Source organism: Apiospora kogelbergensis (genome assembly GCF_038363985.1).
Source record: "Apiospora kogelbergensis strain CBS 113332 chromosome Unknown utg000003l_segment0_segment0, whole genome shotgun sequence".
In the NCBI taxonomy this organism is placed as follows: domain Eukaryota; kingdom Fungi; phylum Ascomycota; class Sordariomycetes; order Amphisphaeriales; family Apiosporaceae; genus Apiospora; species Apiospora kogelbergensis.
This window is the reverse complement of record NW_027117420.1, coordinates 4,332,014-4,350,007: the sequence shown is the minus strand read 5'-3', so window position 1 is coordinate 4,350,007 and position 17,994 is coordinate 4,332,014. Positions and strand designations below refer to the sequence as shown.

Sequence of the window (17,994 nt, the reverse complement as noted above, 5' to 3'; positions counted from 1 at the left end):
AACCCAGTTGGGAAACGGCTGCTGGTCCAGGCAAAGGGGGTGCAATGGCCGAGGGGTGAGGGAACTCTAATGGAACTCGCGCATATGTTGCAGCGCGGGGTCTGTCCTACTAGATATAGTTGGCGAGCAGGTTCTCCGTCCTCCCGCCTCGGATGACAAAGACTACCATGCACCCTCCTTCGTTACCACATTCCTAGTTGCAGCTCGAGATCCAGTTGTTTTCTGGTAATGGAAATGCTCTTCGACAGACATGCTCAGCACACTTCGGGCACGAGTCAAATGGTGCTAGACCTGCAAAGGAGATAGCCGAAGGAGGTATCCAAGAAACGAGTGGGTCACATGTTGATCTATTACCGCGAATGGCCGTCCGATAGGTCAGCATCTATGCCGCACAGCTTTGCGCCGTGAGCGGAAAACGTTGCTAGTGCTGCAGAGTCATGGAGCACCATGAGGTCATATTGGCTTTGAGTGATACCTCTCCAGGGGTCCTAGAAGGCCTGCAGCCTGGTTGGGACGGTGGCCGAACTGGCGCTTCGAGCCTGGAGTTATCTGGAACATATTACCGGCCGAAAGATACAGCAGACGAACGGGACAAGCCAAGCAAGTCGTGCAATGGACGAACAGTCAAGGCGTCTCCAAGAAACGGCTACCAATGCTTGTCAGTGTTCGCCGCGCCGGGACAGACTCGAGATCCATCGACAAGCCCATAGTAATGAACGATTCGGGCAATGTGAAGCGTAATAAGCAGGATGCGAGAGTGGGTAGAGTGGGTGGAGTGGGTTCGCGGAGGATCAGCGGTAAAGGGATCTTTCTCTTGGGCCCTCTTGCCCTTCGCTTTTGGTGGACAAGACGCCAATTTCGCGGGGAAGATTCAAGCGTCAAAGTTGGTCGTTGGCGGGCGGGCTGGGATTAGTGGCTGGGGTCCCCAGGTCTGTAGTGGGTTACATCGTTGCATCTCGGATTTGCCTCGGTCAGACTTTTCTCTCTTGGCCGGGGGAAAACCCATCTTCCATTCAGAACCGAGCATCTGGTCTCTTCTCGTACGGGGAAAAACGGACCTTGGCACCTGGCGATACTAAATGCTGAGAAGACTGGAGAAATTCAGGAAGCTGGAAATAATAACTGGAACAGCCCACGGTGATCTTTGCTCGTTTTCCACTAGAATGGGAAACGACCGCATATGTAAGCTTGGTGTTGTGCAGAGTCAAAAAGAAGGCGGTCAGGTGGGCAGAATACATCCTAGCTGGCGAACTGGAGTTCGTCGCAATAAGAAACGCTTGATGCTTGACGCTTGACACTAGATCGAAGGGACCAAAACGAAAAGACGCTGTATGGATTAGACAAGCCGACAAGGCAAGCTGGCAAGGGAGAGAAGCTGATGTCGCCCCTTCTTCCTCGGCTACCGGCCAGCCATGGATAGAAAAGAATATGGCTAGAAGGAAAGGAGAGCAGCGGCTCCACCCGCCCGCCCGCCCTACGCCTCCTGCCTTACGCCTCCTGCCTTACGCCTGCCCTTTGCCGCACTCTTATTTTGAACATTTGCTTTTGAGCCTCACTTAGCGAATATACACCCTGTCATCAGCCCATCTCAATGCCGTTCACCCACTCATGAGACACTGTCCCTGAGGACCGAAGTCCCATTTGGCAAACCGAGGGCGTGTCCAAATGAGCAAAAGGACTTCTCCGTCCCCAGTCGGCCGTCCGCCGCCAGTCAAGATTAGCGCTGCGCAGATCTCCATTCGCTATGTGAACTTACTTGGAAATATGCAACCTAAAGCCAAGATCTTACGAGCTTACAGTCGCAGCTTTATGGGGAATATATTGGGAACACTCCGCTGCAATACCCTTTCGCGCGCTGTTAGTGGATAAGGCGTGAAAGTAGTTGGATATTGAACCTGCGTGTATAACAAGAGATCCTAATGTTGTGCCGATCCTGCCGTGTCCAAAAGCCGTGAAGCCGTAGCTCTCGGCGAGACTTACCTCTATTGAACGCGCCCTGTCTGCATTCTCTCATTGGTTGTTTACCCGGTGCAGGCACTTCGAAGCTTAAACGGATCTAGTCCAATTTCATGTGACTAACATCCTAGAGCGTAAGGATCCGTTTGTCCAGGGTGCTTGCCTCGGGTTACTCAGTTAGGGAATCAGGCGCCACCTCACAGCGATGAGTTGTTGCGTGTGTTTAGTTTATAAAATATCCAGCCCGTGTCGTCATTTTCTCACTCAGGGAAAGACGTAGAATCAATCAGTTCAATCATTTGGGCGCCATTTGGTGAAAACGATGATTGTCGTCAAAAAGAATGGGCAAGACGTGGGGAGCGATCGCTCGTCAGGACCCCCAGACCCCGTTTCTCCGCGAGAACCACTCTAGCCACTGAAGCCCACTGAAGAAAGCCGCTGGATCTCGCTGGGCAATCTTAGATTTTGGGTGCTGTGCACCCTCCACGTGCAGCAAGCAGCGCTCTCTCCGCAGAACGCTAGGGACAAGTCAATCTTTTTTGGGGGTGGTATTTGCCACCACGCCACCACAGCTGAGATTTTGTGGGGGGTTCCCAGAGAACCTTGATAAGATAAGAGTCACCGTGGAAGCGCCGACGACATCTCTTCATACATCTTGACATCCAACAACGGACAGACGCATACTAATCAAGATGGTAGGACAAGATGGTAGGAACGGCTTGAATTGAACTTAGTTGCGGCCACTGATGAGTCGAGAATCCAGCCATCTGCCCGGAGCTCGATTGCCGCATCCGGCGTGTTCTCTTCAGCAACTATCAAATAGGCTCCAGCACTCCGATTTTAAAGCCACCACCCCTTATGTACTATCAGCCCATGAGTTTCTTCTTGATTGCTTTGAAATCGGCCTTGCTCTTAAATTTCTCATTGGCTTCTTCCAAATCAGCCTTGCTCTGGGCAAACCACCTTTTCCACGCATAGGAACTTAGGAGGGGCGGCTTGTCACCTGAACCGGCTGCTTCGATCGTGGTGTGCTGATGGTCGCTGGAGGAAGCATTGTCTTTCTTGTCTGACACAAGCGTCTCCGTTGGTCAAGGCTTCGCCTGTTGAATAGTTCGTCAGCATATGCCTGAATTCAGATATAGAGCTCTCTTCAAGCCCAGGTAGTTTGTGGAGGTTTACTCACTGGCACGAGCATCGAAGTCAAAGTTAGTATCGTCTACGTGTGGCTCTTTCTTTCTCACATCATCCCAACTTACATCGTAATATGCCTCCAAGACGTCCAGTGCATATAATGCTATGGACTCCTCCAGGCCTGCATTGGTTTTCATGGGTGAGTCATTCATATTGCCTTCAACTAAATCATCAACAAGGTCCATCAAGTCAAGAGAGCCGTGCTTAATGGTGTCTTGACTTTTAGCCACTGCCAAAAAGGTCTTGCGGATGATTTCAAATTCAGCTCTCTTTTTCTTGGCCGCGAGCCTATTTATCTTGGCCAGTATGTCGATGTTATACGTGATGGGATGGATATTCCGATGAGACTTCAAGATATCATCCGTCTTTCTCTGGGCGTCTTTCAAGATGCGGTCCATCGATGGTTCGACAATATTCTGGAGAATGGCCGCAGCGGCCTCGCCGTTGTCGGTCGCGACATGCTGCAGGGCTACTTTCATGAATTCCTTGCACAAACACCAGATTCTTTGGACGTGTTTATGTGTAAGGTCACGCCATGGGGCAGACTGTTCATGAAATAGTTCGCCAACTACCAGGGGGTTGAGCACGCCCTGCGCTTGCGCTCGATTTCGGAGACAAGCTCCGGTAGTATCGGTCTTATCTAGTCAAGCAGGACTTAACTGGGGATAGGGTATTTATTGATCCCCTAAGCTCAACTTGGCTGGGCGTGGGAGTTCTTGGCCGATTCCCTGAGAGCGCAGACTGGCAACGAAATCTACCAATTCCGCCCGGTCTTTCGACCAGAGGCCGTTCAGCTGCTCTGAAGAGGATCCGTATAAAATCGGCATTGCAGTGTTCGAGCTTTGTCAACCTAGAGCGTTTGAGAGTATTGGGAAGTCCAGAACAACGATGGGGGCAATGTTGATCACAACTTTGAGATCTAAAAGGTATATACCCCAGTTTCACGAAACGTGGTGAAGGGTCGAGCCCCAGCCAATGCTCCGCCATGAAAGTACCCCGCGTTTTTTCCATTCGAATCCTTGGCTCATTGGTGTTCCTTACGCTGATCCCTCTCACTGATGCAACCGGCAATCGTGGGCGTCGAAACGGGACCTGCGGCTCCCCACATTCCGGGAAGTGGGATCTGGGATGGAACTCGGCTGACTCGGTGCCATCAATCGGCACACATTTCCACCGTATTGAGCCATCAGACAGTAACATGTTATATCCAACTCTTATAGGGAATCGGTGATGGGCTAACCCGAGTGCCCGAAGCCAATGATGGGCCTGCGGACTATAAATCCGTCTCTGGCACGCCCTCCTTGGGGCAACCATATCTGGACCAATAGTGTTCAGCCATTTCACAATGGAGGTATCAGGTGTTCATATCGTTGTCTGGGCCAGCTACTTGGTAATATCAGCAGCTGCGAGTGCGCATGCTTCTGGGTGAGTAATTCCGTTCTCTACCTCGACCGGCTCAGATGCGCCATCGCTCGATATTAACTAGGAATTCCCAGTATGGCAAGCCGGCCAGAGTTTCTACCTCGGGGACTGAGTGTCAGCGAGACTATAAGTTCAAAAGTGAACCCCTTCCAAGATGGCAGCGGTTTCACTTTGAACAGCACCGCGCCGCTCGCGACGCTAGACTACGGGACTGAGGTGGCCGGCATCCCGTTCTTCTCGGTATCCGCCATCGAGCCTCCTGAGAACCATCACGATGTTCAGATTGAGGTCCGTTACAGTGAGGCATACTCGCCACTCGCACACCCCTGGCAGACGGGCCCTACATCTTCTCCGTCTCGCTCGCCAACGGGTTCCGGGTCGAGACTTTCAACGTGAGCAGCATTGGCAGCTTCGCATCGCCACTCGTGCAAGGCGGGCAGCGCTGGCAATCCATCCGCCTCCTCTCGACCGGAGAAGGAAGCCCAGCCAGCATCTCCTTTGACCGCGTCGGCTTCCAGGCCACTGTGGACCTCTATGACGTCGGCGACATGCCCGCCACGTTCCAGTGCGACGACGAGGAACTCAACGCCATATGGGGGCTCGGCGCCGCGGCAGCGGCCACCGCCTGCGTCGAAAAAGGAACCCAGCCGGCGGTGTGGGACGTGGATCCGGTCATGGGTGTGCTGCTCCGATCGCAGAAGCCAGCGGTATGGGACAACGGCTATGCGCTTGCCAATTACACCATGGAGTTTGATGCCAGTATAGAGCGAGGCGGCGTCTGGTGGACCGTGGCGATGCCGAACGGAGGATACGAGCCCTATCTGCAACTGCGACTGGTAGGCGAGCTGCCGGAGACGTCGACGTTTGCAAATGTGAACAAGACACTAGCCCCGCCCAACTCGATACTCGTCTCGCATGGCTATGACTTCGTTAATCAAACTACGTTGCCTTCTAATTTGATTGGCACATTTCCTGTCTCTACTCCAGTTGCGGAAAAGAGTTGGCACAGGATCAAGACCGTCCTGGCTCCCACTGGACATTTGGCAGTATCCCTGGACGGCCAGGAAGTGTTCCAGATCTCAATGTCAGACTACTACACTGGCGGAAGTACGGTTTCCTTCACTGGGAGCTTTGGGGTCGGCGCGTGGCAGGATGAAGTGGCGTACGTTAGGAACCTCGCCGTCACTGACACGGCCAACGGGTCCACCCTATACGCTCACTCGCTCAACACAGAAGACGTGCTCGCACAGTTCGGGACGCAGCGCAACATCGAGTCCGTATGTCTCGATGGTCCGAAGCGTGACCGGCTGGTCTGGCTCGGCGACTTCTACCACACGGCGCGCGTGGTCGGGTTAAGCACGTCCCGGTTTGACTTGGCTCGGGGTACGCTCGAGATCATGCTGGGCACGCAGAACGAGTATGGCGTGCTCGCCATCAACACGCCCATGGGCTACGAGCCCAAGACTTCGGCGCCTCTGGGTTCCGTGGGCGGCCTCGAGGACTACCAGCTTCTTGGTGCGAGCTCCATGTACAGCTACATCCGCTCCACCGACGATCGTGAATTCCTACGTGCGACGTGGCCCAAGTGGCAAAAACAGCTCGGCTGGTTGGAGTCGAGGATTAACGACACCGATGGGCTGGTCCACCTAAGTTCGGAGTTCCTCGCCACGGGCGCAACAGCGCCCACTTCGTCCGGCTCATGCGCCGCCGTTCAGGTCCTCCGCGAGTTCGCGGAGCTTGCCGAAGCCATCGAAGACGGTTCTGTGGCCTCTCGCTACACCACCCTCGCGGACGGGTTGGTCAAGGCTGTCCAGGAGAGACTTTGGAACGAGAAGCTTGGCATATTCTCAGCGGCGGTCAACGATCGTGGCAACTTCTCAGTGCCGGCGACCGCGTTCTGCATTACGTCGGGTGTCGCTTCGGCGGAGCAAGCCAACCGATCCATTGCCATACTTCAGTCCCAACTTGCCCTTGGCGTCGGTTACAAGGATGACACCAACGTCGATGCCGATGACCCGGAGACCAAAATCTCACCCAACACCAACGGCTTCCTCCTCGATGCCCTCTTTCGGGCTGGCAAGTACTCGACTGGCCACGAACTGATGCGCTCACTCTGGGGCGCCATGGTCCATAACCCAGAGACATCGTCCGGCGCCAGCTGGGAGTATATCCTACCAGATGGGCGGCCGGGTCTTGACCGCTTCACCAGTCTGGCGCATCCCTGGGGTGGCGCTCCGACCTACGTCTTGACCGAGTGGGCCGCAGGGCTGCAGCCGGCGCCCGGCCCTGCTGGGTTCGGATATCGAAACTGGGTTGCGAGCCCGGAGGCCGGACTGGCCATGGGACTGAAGCATGCCGTGGGCCGTGTGCAGACACCCTTAGGCCCCCTCACGATCCGGTGGGAGACAGCTGAGGGGGATGCCGAATTGCGGGTTGTGGTGGAAGCTCCGGTGGGCACTTCGGGGACCTTCGTACTCGGTGCCACCAAAAGGGGTCTCGTGGGAAAAGACCGCTATGATTTCAATGTGCCAATTTAGTGATAAGAGGCAGAGCTGTTGGGTAGCCTTGGATTCAGCCCTCTTTGTCATGGTACGATTGGGATCATGCTACATATGGAATACAATACATCTTATCGGGTTTACTACTAGCCATCGGACAGATTGAAGGAATAAATATAATATCCCCCAGCTGTTTGGGTATGCTGAAGTCTTTATAATTGATCGGACTAAATCTGCCCCTTGCAGCTCGACCTTGATTTAGGGTTGGCCGAGGTATTTGGGAAAACGCGGGGGATGAACGATACCCCAAAGTCCAACCCCCACGCAATGGAAACTCGCCGACAGATTGCTGAGCGTCAGGCCTTTCATTACTAGGCCCCTCAATCTCATACTCCCCAATCAAGTACACAGACTACCATGGCTTTTCGCACCAGACAGCCACGGTGTCTACTGCGGCGTATGATCCTACCGCCTCAGACCCCGTCCCTCCCTTATGTAGGGGAGCGGGGTCGCCCAGCGACGACAGATCGCGACAAGAGCTCGTGACGCCGCCGAACAGATGATGCGCAGGTTCGCAAACCACGTAACGGTGCGTCGTCAGGTCCTCGACGGGAACCAGTTGCAGAAGCTAAGCTTGACCCTGGGCCGACCTCACCTTCACCCGGGCCTCGACGTAACCGAGTCCCCACCGCCGGACGGCACTCCGCTGCCCCCGGGCTACCACCTCGTCTACTTCACGCCTGGGGGGCTAGAAAGCGAACTGGGGTCCGACGGCACCGACATGGCGTTCAACGCGCCCGCGCCCTTCACGCGACGCATGTGGGCCGGTGGTCGCATGACGTGGAAGACGCCCGCGCAGTTGCTTGTAGGGGCACAAGCCGAGGAGAGGACGCGGCTTCTGAGCGCAACGCCAAAGAAGAGCCGCAACGGCGGGGAAATGGTTCTTGTTGAGGTGGAAAAGGAGTTATGGGGGCCGGACGGGCTGGCACTCGTGGACCAGAGGTCTTGGATCTTCCGCCCGGAAGTGCCGGCTGCCCATGCGTCGGCAACTTGGTCGGTGCAGGATACTACCGTACGAGGGCCGTCCACTGTGGAAGATGTAGACGCCGGTTATGGTTGTGAGTCTTTTGTCCTTTTCCGAGGAGGATAAATCGCATGCTGACGTGCATCGATAAGCAGATCCCTATCGGCGGCTACGGTGGTCGCCCGTGGGTCTTTTCCGCTTCTCGGCTCTAACATTCAACGGCCACAAGATCCACTACGATGGAAGCTGGACGCGGGATGTTGAGAACCACCCCGGCTGCGTGGTCCATGGACCGCTCAACCTCATAAGCATGCTCGACTACTGGAGAGACGTATGCGGAGAAAATCCGGTGGGCGGGATCCGTTACAGGGCCATAGCGCCAATATACGCCGGAGAGATGTATCAAATATCAGCTCAGGACCCGATTGAATCTGCTGATGAAAAGTCATGGGACATTCTGGTCCAAAAAGGCGATGAGTTCTGTATGAAAGGGACCATCACTACTCCCTCTATCGCTATATGATTTGCTAAAACTAATAATATACCCGAACCACGCATCGACACCATCGGTCACACGTTGTATGTTGAGCAGAGAATCCCCGTTTCAACCGTATTATGTCTATCATGCGAATAGAACAGCTCTTAGTTGGACATATTAGGGGTAAGAAACGGAACGCACAAGGTGCGCGACTTTATACAAGATATTCTAGATAGACACACCCTAGTTAAAGACGATACCGGAACCCGACCGTTTTCCAATCCGTCACATCCTCGTAATCCTCAGGTCGCAAGTGAACCTGGTTAACCGCCTCCGTCACCTCCTCGGAACCACCAGTGACATCTACCGTCTTGCCATTATGCCCAACGATACCTGAAGCCCCCACTCCCGCCTCGATTCCCTCCTCGGATGCCTTGTGCCGATTCATCCACTGAAGATAAAATCGGAGTCCAAGCGAGAGGCATACCACCAGCGCGTAGCAGATCATGATGGCGCGGAACGCCGTGGTGTAGCCGGGGGCCTCGGATTCGCGGAACAGCTGGGGCCCCACGATATTGCCGGTACAGTAGGCGACGAAGACGAGGGCCGTCATTGTGCCCTTCTTGGTGACGCCGCGAAAGTTGACCTGCACCAGAGATAAGAGTAAGGGCAAGGCCGCCGGGCCTGTTGATAACAGGAAGTAACCGAACAGCGCGACCCCGTGCGGGAGCGAGTCGCGCTTCCCGATCAGCGCGCTGCCCACGACAGGCGGGAGCACGATGAGAGCCGCGAGAATACAGTTGAGCGACCGGAACCGGCCTGCGAGCCAGCCCGTGCCCGAAATGGCGACGATGGTGATGATAGAGTAGGGCACGTTGATGAGGGTAGACTGCAAATTGGTGAAACCGAACGAGACGATTACGAGGTTGGCGAAGTTCTGCGTGCCGCCGTTGGGAATTTGGGCCAGCAAGCACAGGGACCAGATGAACCAGGTCTTAGGGTCGACGAGGCACTCGCGCGCCTGATCCCAGCGCCACGCCGTCTTCTCGGTCTTGCCCGTACCCGCGACGACGACGCGGTCCTGGGCCAGCGGCGCTCGTCAGGGGTCAGGAACTTGGCGGCCGAGATACTATCAGGCAGGAACGAAAAGACGACGAAACCCCATAGGAAGGTGGCGATGCCCAGGATGATGAACATCCAGCGCCAGGGCCCAACACCGCCGTCATGGTCCTTGCGGATGTGCCCGATCCCAAAGGCTAGGAAGGACGAGACGATGCCGCCGACGCTGTTGCCGGCGAACCAAATGCCCGTGCGCGTGGGGATCTCGTCGCGCGTGTACCAGGTCGACGTAACGAACATGAGAGCTGGCGACACGGTGGCCTCGGCGACGCCGAGCAAGAAGCGCACCGTCAGAAGCCCGCCGTAGTTCGAACAGGCCGCGGTGAGGGCCACGACGGCGCCCCAGAACAGCGTGTTGGCAGCCAGGTACTTAGCGACGGGCAGTCGGGCGATAAGTAAAGTAGTCGGGTATGCCCAGAAGAAGTAGCCGAAGTAGAAGACAGACGATACCCACGCGTAGTTCTGGCCACGGAGGTGCGTGTCTTGTTTCAGGCCGAAGACGGACGCGCTCGACAGGATGGTCTTGTCCATGAAGTTGAAGACGTACGTGACGAAGAGCAGCGGCATCAGACGCATGTCGATCTTGCGCACGATGCGGCGGGCCGTGGCGGCATCGACAGCCTCTACATGACGCGGCGTATTGGCATCAGTCGACCCAGTCTCCAATTCGTCAGGGGCGCCCATCGTTAAATATGAGCCTCGAGAGGCTGCTGCTGCTTGGGTTGGAAGGAGGCATTCGCGCGATGGGTCTTGGTGCGAGTGAAGAGACATGATATACCTCCCGCCAAGCGCCCGCCGCGCTCATGGAACGTAGTACTCTTCGGAGCTGAGCCGACTTTCGAGAGATCAGCAAACACAGAACCCGATGCGGGGGTTGTCTATCTCCAGCAAATCAGTAACAGCGCCGAGATGTGCTAAGCTGCGACAAGTTCGGATGCTGGCAGCCTCTCCGACCTCGCACTTTTTTGAAGAACTACCACCCTCGGTTTTGATGTCAGAGCTATGAGTAGATCCAGTCCGGAAGGAAGAAGCCCATCAAGTCAGAGTGCTGGCGAGAGATAGCAAATGGTATACGACGATGGATGCTCTATCTGAGGTTGTCAGAGGTGATGCTGGTACGCTGGTACGTGGGGTACCGTTAGGTCAAGCAGCCGCCAGATCCATAGTGCTTCGGGTCAGTGGTCGCCACTAAAACCAGCCCCTACTAGCCCCTGTGGGATCCAGGAATAGCACGCCGATAGGCCATATTCGCACATGTACGTGTAGCTGTCAAATCGATCCTTATTCTCCGAATCTGTGACGAAAAGCGTAATCTCGATTGCACAAATGATATAACCACCATGAACGGCCTAGAAATATCCCCCTTCATCGCCGCCCTCCCCAAGGTCGAGCTCCACGTACACATCGAAGGCACCCTGACGCCGGCCCTGCGCTGGAGGCTAGCGAGGCGCAACAACGTGCCGCTGCCGTACGCCGCGTACGACGAGCTGCTGGAGTCGTACAACGTGCTATACAACCACCGAAAAGAAGTGCACGGCGACAATGGCGCCCCGACGTTTCTCGAGACGTACTTTGCCGGCACGCAGGTCCTGTGCCAAGAGGACGACTTCTACGAGCTGGGCATGGCCTACCTCGAAAAGGCCCGTAACATGAACGTCCGGTACGCCGAGCCCTTCTTCGACCTCCAGGCCTACCTGCCGCGCGGAATCGCGGCTGCCACCGTGCTCAACGGGTACATGCGGGCGCAGCGCGAGGGGGCCGAAAGGTTCGGCGTCCAGAGCAACTGGATCATGTGCTTTATCCGCGACCGCCCCGTTGAGGAAGGGATTGCGACATATGAGGCGGCGCGGCCCTGGGCCCGTATCCCAGGGGGCCACGGGCTGTTCCACGCCGTGGGGTTAGCCAGTAATGAGTACGACCGCCCTCCGATGTTATTTGAAAAGGCGTTTCAGATGGCAAAGCAAGACGGTAAGTATGTCCTTTCTTTTGACAACCGCTTGCCAAAAACCTTCGTTGACGCTCCTTTGCAGGACTTCACACTACAATGCACTGCGACGTGGACCAAAAAGACGCCGCAGACCACATCCACGAAGCCATCTTCGACGTGTTAGGTGGGCACGGCACCGAACGCATCGACCACGGCCTAAATGCTCTAGACCGGCCCGAGCTACTGCAGGGACTGGCATCGAAAGGGATCCCACTGACACTGTGCCCACACGCGTACCACCGCCGGCAAGCAACCGACGTGCTCTTCCCCAAGCTCCGAAGACTGTGGGAGCTGGAGGGAGTCAAGTGGTGCATTAACAGCGACGACCCGACCTACATGCACAACGTCTGGATCGACGGGGCCATGGAGAAGGTTTATCACTACTGCGGCCTGTCCAAGGCGGATATGGTGCAGCTCTCGAGGGATGCCGTCGAGATCAGCTGGGCGGATGAGAAGCTTAAAGCGGAGCTGCTGCAAGAGCTTGAGAGGTTCGAGGAAAAGGACTGTTGAACATAAATAAAACATTCGAAATGATCGTATTTTTGCGTTCTTTCGACGCCTGGCTATTTTCTTGCATACTGGGCTAAAAAGCACTGTCGCTATATGAATACAACCCGAGAACGACCTAGGACCCGACAGTGTACAATCTCAACGGTGGCCCGTTGCAAGTATCGTGTAACCACTGGGTCGACCAATCACTCACCTGGCTGTCAAAGGCCGTGGAGGCTGGCCTGTCTCTGAGCCCCAAGGCATTCAGCGACGGCGCGCTTGTCGGACATGGTGCATGGAATTCTTCGACGATGATCAACACGAGAAAGCGCATCACTTGTCAGCCGAAAGCAGTTTTCTTTGGTACACCATCTATCGTGGTGGCAATCTGGCTGTGTAACCGCACACGCAGACAAGGTGATTCTCCTTGATAGGTTGGGTCCTCATCCAGGGGCTATAGGGGTTGTGGTTGAAAGCCAAGGGTAACAGTACCTGCTCAATGCTGCCGAATGCTGCTCAAGAGGTCATCATCTCTGCTGGGACATTCCACTTACCGCGACTTTTCATTGTTTCAGTTAGGATGCCCTCTAGTCACCTGTGGCCGAGCCCGATTGATATTGCCGTAGGATTGGGCCAAGAGCTGTGCTCGAATCTCAATCGTTCCGGTGATTTTCGATTTTCAGGGGGTAGGTCAGCACCTAGTCAACCCTTTGTGAATCGACGCATCGCATGTAGTAGTGAATACGCCTAGCTATCGATTCCTGACTGCCAACCCAGCGACGGCATCTCATTACGTAAAATAGGTTGTCTCAGGCCCATTCAGTAGCGCAGTAGAGAATCTGGGAGCTAAGCATATTTCCCCACGACTGCGTAGCGCGCTCAGGAGAAGCTCGCGAGCTACCCAGCCGATTGACCGGAGATCATGTACATCGTAGGGAGCCTCCCAAGTCCTACCAATCTTACGACAATCAGCACAACAACAATGTATGCAAATCACCCTTCTCGCGAGACAGCATCACCATCCGCGGCGCGAGCATGGCCAAATCCCCCTCTATCTCGCTGGCCTGGCTTGACAATAGCGTCGACGACCAGATTGCACCAGACACGTTCAAGAGATTGCGGGAGATAGTGGGTGATAGAGGTGGCGAACACAACCAAGGACAGCCCAGAACATCTGCCAGGCGCGGGTGTACAGACGGACCAGCAGGTTCTGGATTGCATTCGCCAAAGCACTACTTTGATTCAACATCCTGCAGACACTGGTGCAATGAGACGATAGGGCGATAACGAGGCAGTCGTCGACAGCAAAGCGCGGTTGTTTGGCGTCGAGGGCACTTCGTGTCTGCGATGCTAGTGTCCTCCCTTTTACAATTCCTGCTCATCCACAAGGAGGCGTGTACGCCCTGGCAGAATAGATAGCGGATGACATCAAGGGGGCGGGGGAGTGCCCCGTGTAGTCTGTGGATTCGCTACCTCGCGGGACTTTGAGGGTTGATTGGATTGAAGTCGTCGGATCCGAGTGTTTAGCGATGAATTGAGTAGGGTCTTATTGATTTAGCCGCAGCTGACCCCGGATTTCCAGCTCTGACTCAATCTAGCACTTGTATGCGGTCGTGTTGAAACGACGAATGTCTAGATCAGAGTGAAAGACAGACCGTCGGCTTGGCCTTATGAAAAAGAAACAGGGCTATCGAGTCGGAGAGCGGGCTAGGTTCCGAGCTGGGGGAGTAATGGTGCAGTCAACCGGGCTGATATCCGATAGCTATGCAAACCGCTAGTAGTACTGTAGATCAAGCGCCCGGCGATAAGGATAACAGGCTGCTGTAGTATCGTGGTCAGCATAAATGCGGATAATAGTAGAGGGAGTGGGTACATACTTCCGTACATTATGAATCGCACTTAGTAAACTCAGCTATCAGCCCTGGAGCGCTATTCAACATATCGAGATAGGCCTAATTGCGTATCAGGTGTTTCCCGAAATGCGCCACTACTGGGTAATAGAATGGGATAAGGAAGGAACAGGCAAGTCCATGCGACACGACAGGGCCAAGCCAGCACTTGGTCGGAAATGGGATGTCCATGCGAATGGCAGCCAAGAAATCGCCAGTGCCTAGCTTGGGGTAAAGCAAGTCCTCAGCTTGTCGCCGGCAGGGCTAGATAGTTCACGGTAGAAGGGAAAGCTTGAGAGAGCATGGGGGATTGCCGCGTGCGGGCGGTGTTGCTTGTCCTCTCCTACCTCGCTCTCTCCTCCAAATCGCATTATCATCGACAGCCGTTATCGTCCTTCTAAGCGTCTTGGCAGTCTGGGGTTGGGCCCAGTTAGTGCCGCTTTAGCAAGGGTGCCAAGCTGCTGGGTGCTGAGAGCGAACGTCGTTATCTTGGTGGGGTAGTGCTATTAGTATTGGCTCTCCCATCACGTTGTCTCTCCCCTCGACCCTCTAGCTTGGCTGGGTGCAATCCAGGTGCAATCCAGGTGCAATCCAGGCTCTTGTTGGCCTGCTTGGGTATTCCCCGTTATGTAACAACCACGTTATCAAGATGCTCCATACGAACCAAGAGCCATCATGCTGCCTCTCGCATATATAGCATTCGATGTGTCGCCCTTGAGATTGGAGGTTGCTTCGTCACGGAAGTTTTCTTCAACCAACACCTCCTCTTAACATCCTTTCCGTAGCCGACAACCTTCGCTACCGCCATCATGGAAGACACGGAAAAGAAAGGCGGCATGACGCCTGCCTGCACCAATACCGGCAGCGAAGACATCGGCGTCATCACTGCCGATTCCTATGGCGAGACCAAGCGCGGTCTGAGCCCGCGTCATGTTCAACTGATGGCCATCGGCGGATCGATTGGTACTGGACTCTGGGTAAGTATCCCTCCCTCTCTCTCTCTCCCCCTCGGGAAATTGCCTGTGTCGGACCGGACACCGCTAACATTAGCGCCCAGGTCGGTATTGGCGGGGTACTGAGTAAGGCAGGCCCACTCTCCCTCATTCTGGGGTACACCTTCTGGGGTCTCGCCTTCGTCTGGCCCCTGAACTTGTGTGTGGCCGAGATGTGCGCCTACCTGCCCACCAAGGGTAGCATCTTCGAGTTGGCAGCCCGCTTCTTCGACCCGGCCCTGGGTTTCGCCATGGGCTGGACGTATTTCTTCGCCGGAGTCATGTTGGTGTGCACGGAATATTCCGCTGTAGCCACGGTCATGCAGTACTGGTTACCCGACGTCAACCCGGCCGCTTGGATAGCCATGACCTTGATCGTATGTTTGCTGCTCAATGTCGTGGCCGTCAAGTGGTATGGAGAGTCCGAGTTCATCATGGCTTCCACCAAGGTCATCCTGCTGTTTGGACTGTGCCTGGTGACCCTTGTTACTATGTGCGGAGGCAACCCCAAGCATGATGCATACGGCTTCCGGAACTGGAGCGGCGGCAACGCGATCCACGAATACTATACGACGGGAAGCACTGGACGGTTCCTGGGCTGGTGGAAGGTCGTCATCTACGCCGCCTTCACCATTGCCGGTCCCGATATGATCGCCTTGGCTGCGGGAGAGATCCAGAACCCTCGCCGCACCATCCCTCGTGTGGCCAAGCTGATCTTCTACCGTCTCGTCGGTTTTTACATCGTTGGAGTCCTGTGCGTCGGTATCATTTGCTCTTCGCGTGACCCCATGCTGCTGGGCGCCATTGCGAGCGGGGAGCCTGGCGCGGCTGCCTCTCCCTGGGTCGTCGGCATCAAGAACCTCAGCATCCCATTCCTCCCTGATCTCGTCAACGCGTTGATCTTGCTGTCCGGGTGGTCGTGCGGCAATGCCTACCTTTACTCCTCGTCAAGAACGCTCTATGGTCTGGCGAAGGACGGCCAAGCGCCCAAGATCTTCGCCAAGTGCAACAAGCAAGGTGTGCCGATGTACGCCGTCCTCAGCGTTTCCCTCATCTCCTGCATCACCTTCTTGGTGTCATCCAACTCAGCCGTCGAGGTCTTCTACTGGTTCGTCGACTTGACGACGACGGCACTGATCATGACTTACGTCATGATGTTGATGGCGTACATCGGTTTCTACCGCGCCTGCAAGGCTCAGAACATGGACCCGGCAACCCTCCCCTACCGCGCACCCCTGACCCCGTACACGCCCTACTTGGCTCTGGTCATCGGCTGGTTGGCGCTGATCTTCGTGGGCTACAGTGCGTTCGTGCCGTTCGACACGCGCAGCTTCATCACTGCGTACTTTGCGGTCGGCTGGGGTGGTTTCATGTTCTTCACGTGGAAGATCTTGAAGCGCACCAAGATGGTCAAGCCTGCCGAGGCCGATCTGATCAGCGGCAAGAAGGAGATTGACGACGAGTGCCGCCATTGGGAAGAAGGCGGCATCGAAGAGGTCGAGAAAGAGAGACTGGCCCAGATGGGCTTCGCGAGACGTTGTTGGGAGCGTATGTGGTAATGGGCCAAATCGTACACCGCGCGATGTCCCAAAATACAAACTTGTCCTATGTCCATAATCACAAGCTTGAGAGTAATCAAGCGATTTAATTCCATGTCAATCACCAAAATATGATTTCCAACGGCCAAAGTGATTGCAATGCCCTGTCCTTGCTCGAGAATTGGGAGACAGTAGGTGGTTTGAGCTAGAGAGCTGCAGTTGGGCTGCTTATGGACAATTGGGATGACCAATCTACTTGACCAAAAGCCAATAAATGGATGCTCTGCACAGCTCTAACTATTATAGCACCAATCAAGCGCAGTTCTTTCAAGTCAATCGTGTTAGATCGTCACCAGACAGCTTCTAAGGTGTCATAGTATAGTGGTCAGTACAACACGTTGTGGTCCTAGTGTCGCAACTGTTCCGTGTAGACCCCGGTTCGATTCCGGGGTGACGCCAATTCTTTTTCTCATTTTTTATTCTCGCAATTACGGTCTATCTAAACATCCCTCCTACTGATTCATTCGTGTTCAGTCAGATACGGGGTTTCTGATATTATTTTGCTTGGTTGTATGTACTACACTGGTCGCAATGTCTGTGCTTGTTCGTCGTCATACTATTTCAGGTTTGTGTTTATTACAGCTATGGAACCACCACCTACGTGCAATTCATATCATCTTTATTTTACGCAATTTTAAAGAGCCATACCATACATAACTTCGAGTAATGCTACAAATACGCATTTCGTGATACTTAAAGAACGGTTTTACTAGTAACCTCATTCACCAGGTTCATTGCCCACCTAGTATGTAATCCCAGGCGTTTGCAACACCCCTCTTTAATTATCGTCTTCCTGCTCCAGCTCTTTTGTTGACGACCGTCTGAATACCCCTTTCATGTTGTCGACAAGCTTAGACCGTCTCCTCTCGCCCTCGGCAAACGAACTACTGCTGAAGACACTGCTCCTCCGACGGGGTCGCTCCTCCTTCTTTTCAGGGGAAGATACGGGAACGAGGTCATGCAGGGTCGCATCAGCTCGTGTTCCTGCAAAGCGTTATTAAGTTTTGGCTTCCGCAAGGTATACAAATACACCAAAAAAAAATAACAAACCACTCACGTATATTGCCAGCACCGCCTATACCAAACGACCTTGGCCGCTCCGGTGGCTCCCTTGTGGCCTGCTCCTCCGGCATCTTTTGAAAAGAAAGCTTCGCATCACAAATATTCATTCCAGGTGCGAAACTGGGAGGTTTGTTGATCAATGATGTATGCTACTGGCACTACGTGACGATGCCATGACATTCGCTGGGCAGAGTGGAACAAAGAAAAGGCCTTCTGGTCCTCGCTTGAGCAGGACCGGCAAGACCTAGACTCATATAAGCGAGCACCCCTTCCAGGAAGCTCATGATAA

At 54.7% G+C, this 17,994-nt stretch overlaps 9 protein-coding genes across 9 annotated transcripts; 6 read left to right on the top strand and 3 right to left on the bottom strand.

Moving 5' to 3' along the window:
- Positions 1-2,822: 2,822 nt before the first annotated feature.
- On the bottom strand, positions 2,823-3,626 carry PG998_006150 (P-loop containing nucleoside triphosphate hydrolase protein; the record flags this gene model as incomplete). Its single annotated transcript, XM_066872968.1, has 2 exons — positions 2,823-3,022; positions 3,140-3,626. 2 exons carry the CDS (start codon positions 3,624-3,626, stop codon positions 2,823-2,825), a joined length of 687 nt encoding a protein of 228 aa, XP_066733065.1.
- A 1,018-nt stretch (positions 3,627-4,644) lies between these two features.
- PG998_006149 (Six-hairpin glycosidase-like protein) lies at positions 4,645-7,106 on the top strand (the record flags this gene model as incomplete). The annotated part of the gene is made up of 2 exons (XM_066872967.1): positions 4,645-4,867; positions 4,903-7,106. 2 exons carry the CDS (start codon positions 4,645-4,647, stop codon positions 7,104-7,106), a joined length of 2,427 nt encoding a protein of 808 aa, XP_066733064.1.
- A 460-nt stretch (positions 7,107-7,566) lies between these two features.
- Positions 7,567-8,614, top strand: PG998_006148 (uncharacterized protein; the record flags this gene model as incomplete). Its single annotated transcript, XM_066872966.1, has 2 exons — positions 7,567-8,185; positions 8,247-8,614. Coding segments are annotated over 2 exons (987 nt in total), but the record flags the coding sequence as incomplete, so codon positions are not given.
- Positions 8,615-8,816: 202 nt separating this feature from the next.
- On the bottom strand, positions 8,817-10,372 carry PG998_006147 (uncharacterized protein; the record flags this gene model as incomplete). Its single annotated transcript, XM_066872965.1, has 2 exons — positions 8,817-9,664; positions 9,700-10,372. The coding sequence occupies 2 exons, from the start codon at positions 10,370-10,372 to the stop codon at positions 8,817-8,819; spliced, it is 1,521 nt and encodes a 506-aa protein (XP_066733062.1).
- Positions 10,373-11,028: 656 nt separating this feature from the next.
- On the top strand, positions 11,029-12,185 carry PG998_006146 (dehydratase IlvD1; the record flags this gene model as incomplete). Its single annotated transcript, XM_066872964.1, has 2 exons — positions 11,029-11,656; positions 11,719-12,185. 2 exons carry the CDS (start codon positions 11,029-11,031, stop codon positions 12,183-12,185), a joined length of 1,095 nt encoding a protein of 364 aa, XP_066733061.1.
- A 20-nt stretch (positions 12,186-12,205) lies between these two features.
- On the top strand, positions 12,206-12,595 carry PG998_006145 (GMC oxidoreductase; the record flags this gene model as incomplete). Its single annotated transcript, XM_066872963.1, has 2 exons — positions 12,206-12,211; positions 12,305-12,595. 2 exons carry the CDS (start codon positions 12,206-12,208, stop codon positions 12,593-12,595), a joined length of 297 nt encoding a protein of 98 aa, XP_066733060.1.
- Positions 12,596-12,663: 68 nt separating this feature from the next.
- Positions 12,664-13,451, top strand: PG998_006144 (uncharacterized protein; the record flags this gene model as incomplete). Its single annotated transcript, XM_066872962.1, has 3 exons — positions 12,664-12,850; positions 12,900-12,958; positions 12,999-13,451. 3 exons carry the CDS (start codon positions 12,664-12,666, stop codon positions 13,449-13,451), a joined length of 699 nt encoding a protein of 232 aa, XP_066733059.1.
- Positions 13,452-14,862: 1,411 nt separating this feature from the next.
- PG998_006143 (uncharacterized protein) lies at positions 14,863-16,604 on the top strand (the record flags this gene model as incomplete). The annotated part of the gene is made up of 2 exons (XM_066872961.1): positions 14,863-15,030; positions 15,111-16,604. 2 exons carry the CDS (start codon positions 14,863-14,865, stop codon positions 16,602-16,604), a joined length of 1,662 nt encoding a protein of 553 aa, XP_066733058.1.
- Positions 16,605-17,421: 817 nt separating this feature from the next.
- Positions 17,422-17,776, bottom strand: PG998_006142 (uncharacterized protein; the record flags this gene model as incomplete). The annotated part of the gene is made up of 2 exons (XM_066872960.1): positions 17,422-17,627; positions 17,701-17,776. The coding sequence occupies 2 exons, from the start codon at positions 17,774-17,776 to the stop codon at positions 17,422-17,424; spliced, it is 282 nt and encodes a 93-aa protein (XP_066733057.1).
- Positions 17,777-17,994: the final 218 nt, after the last annotated feature.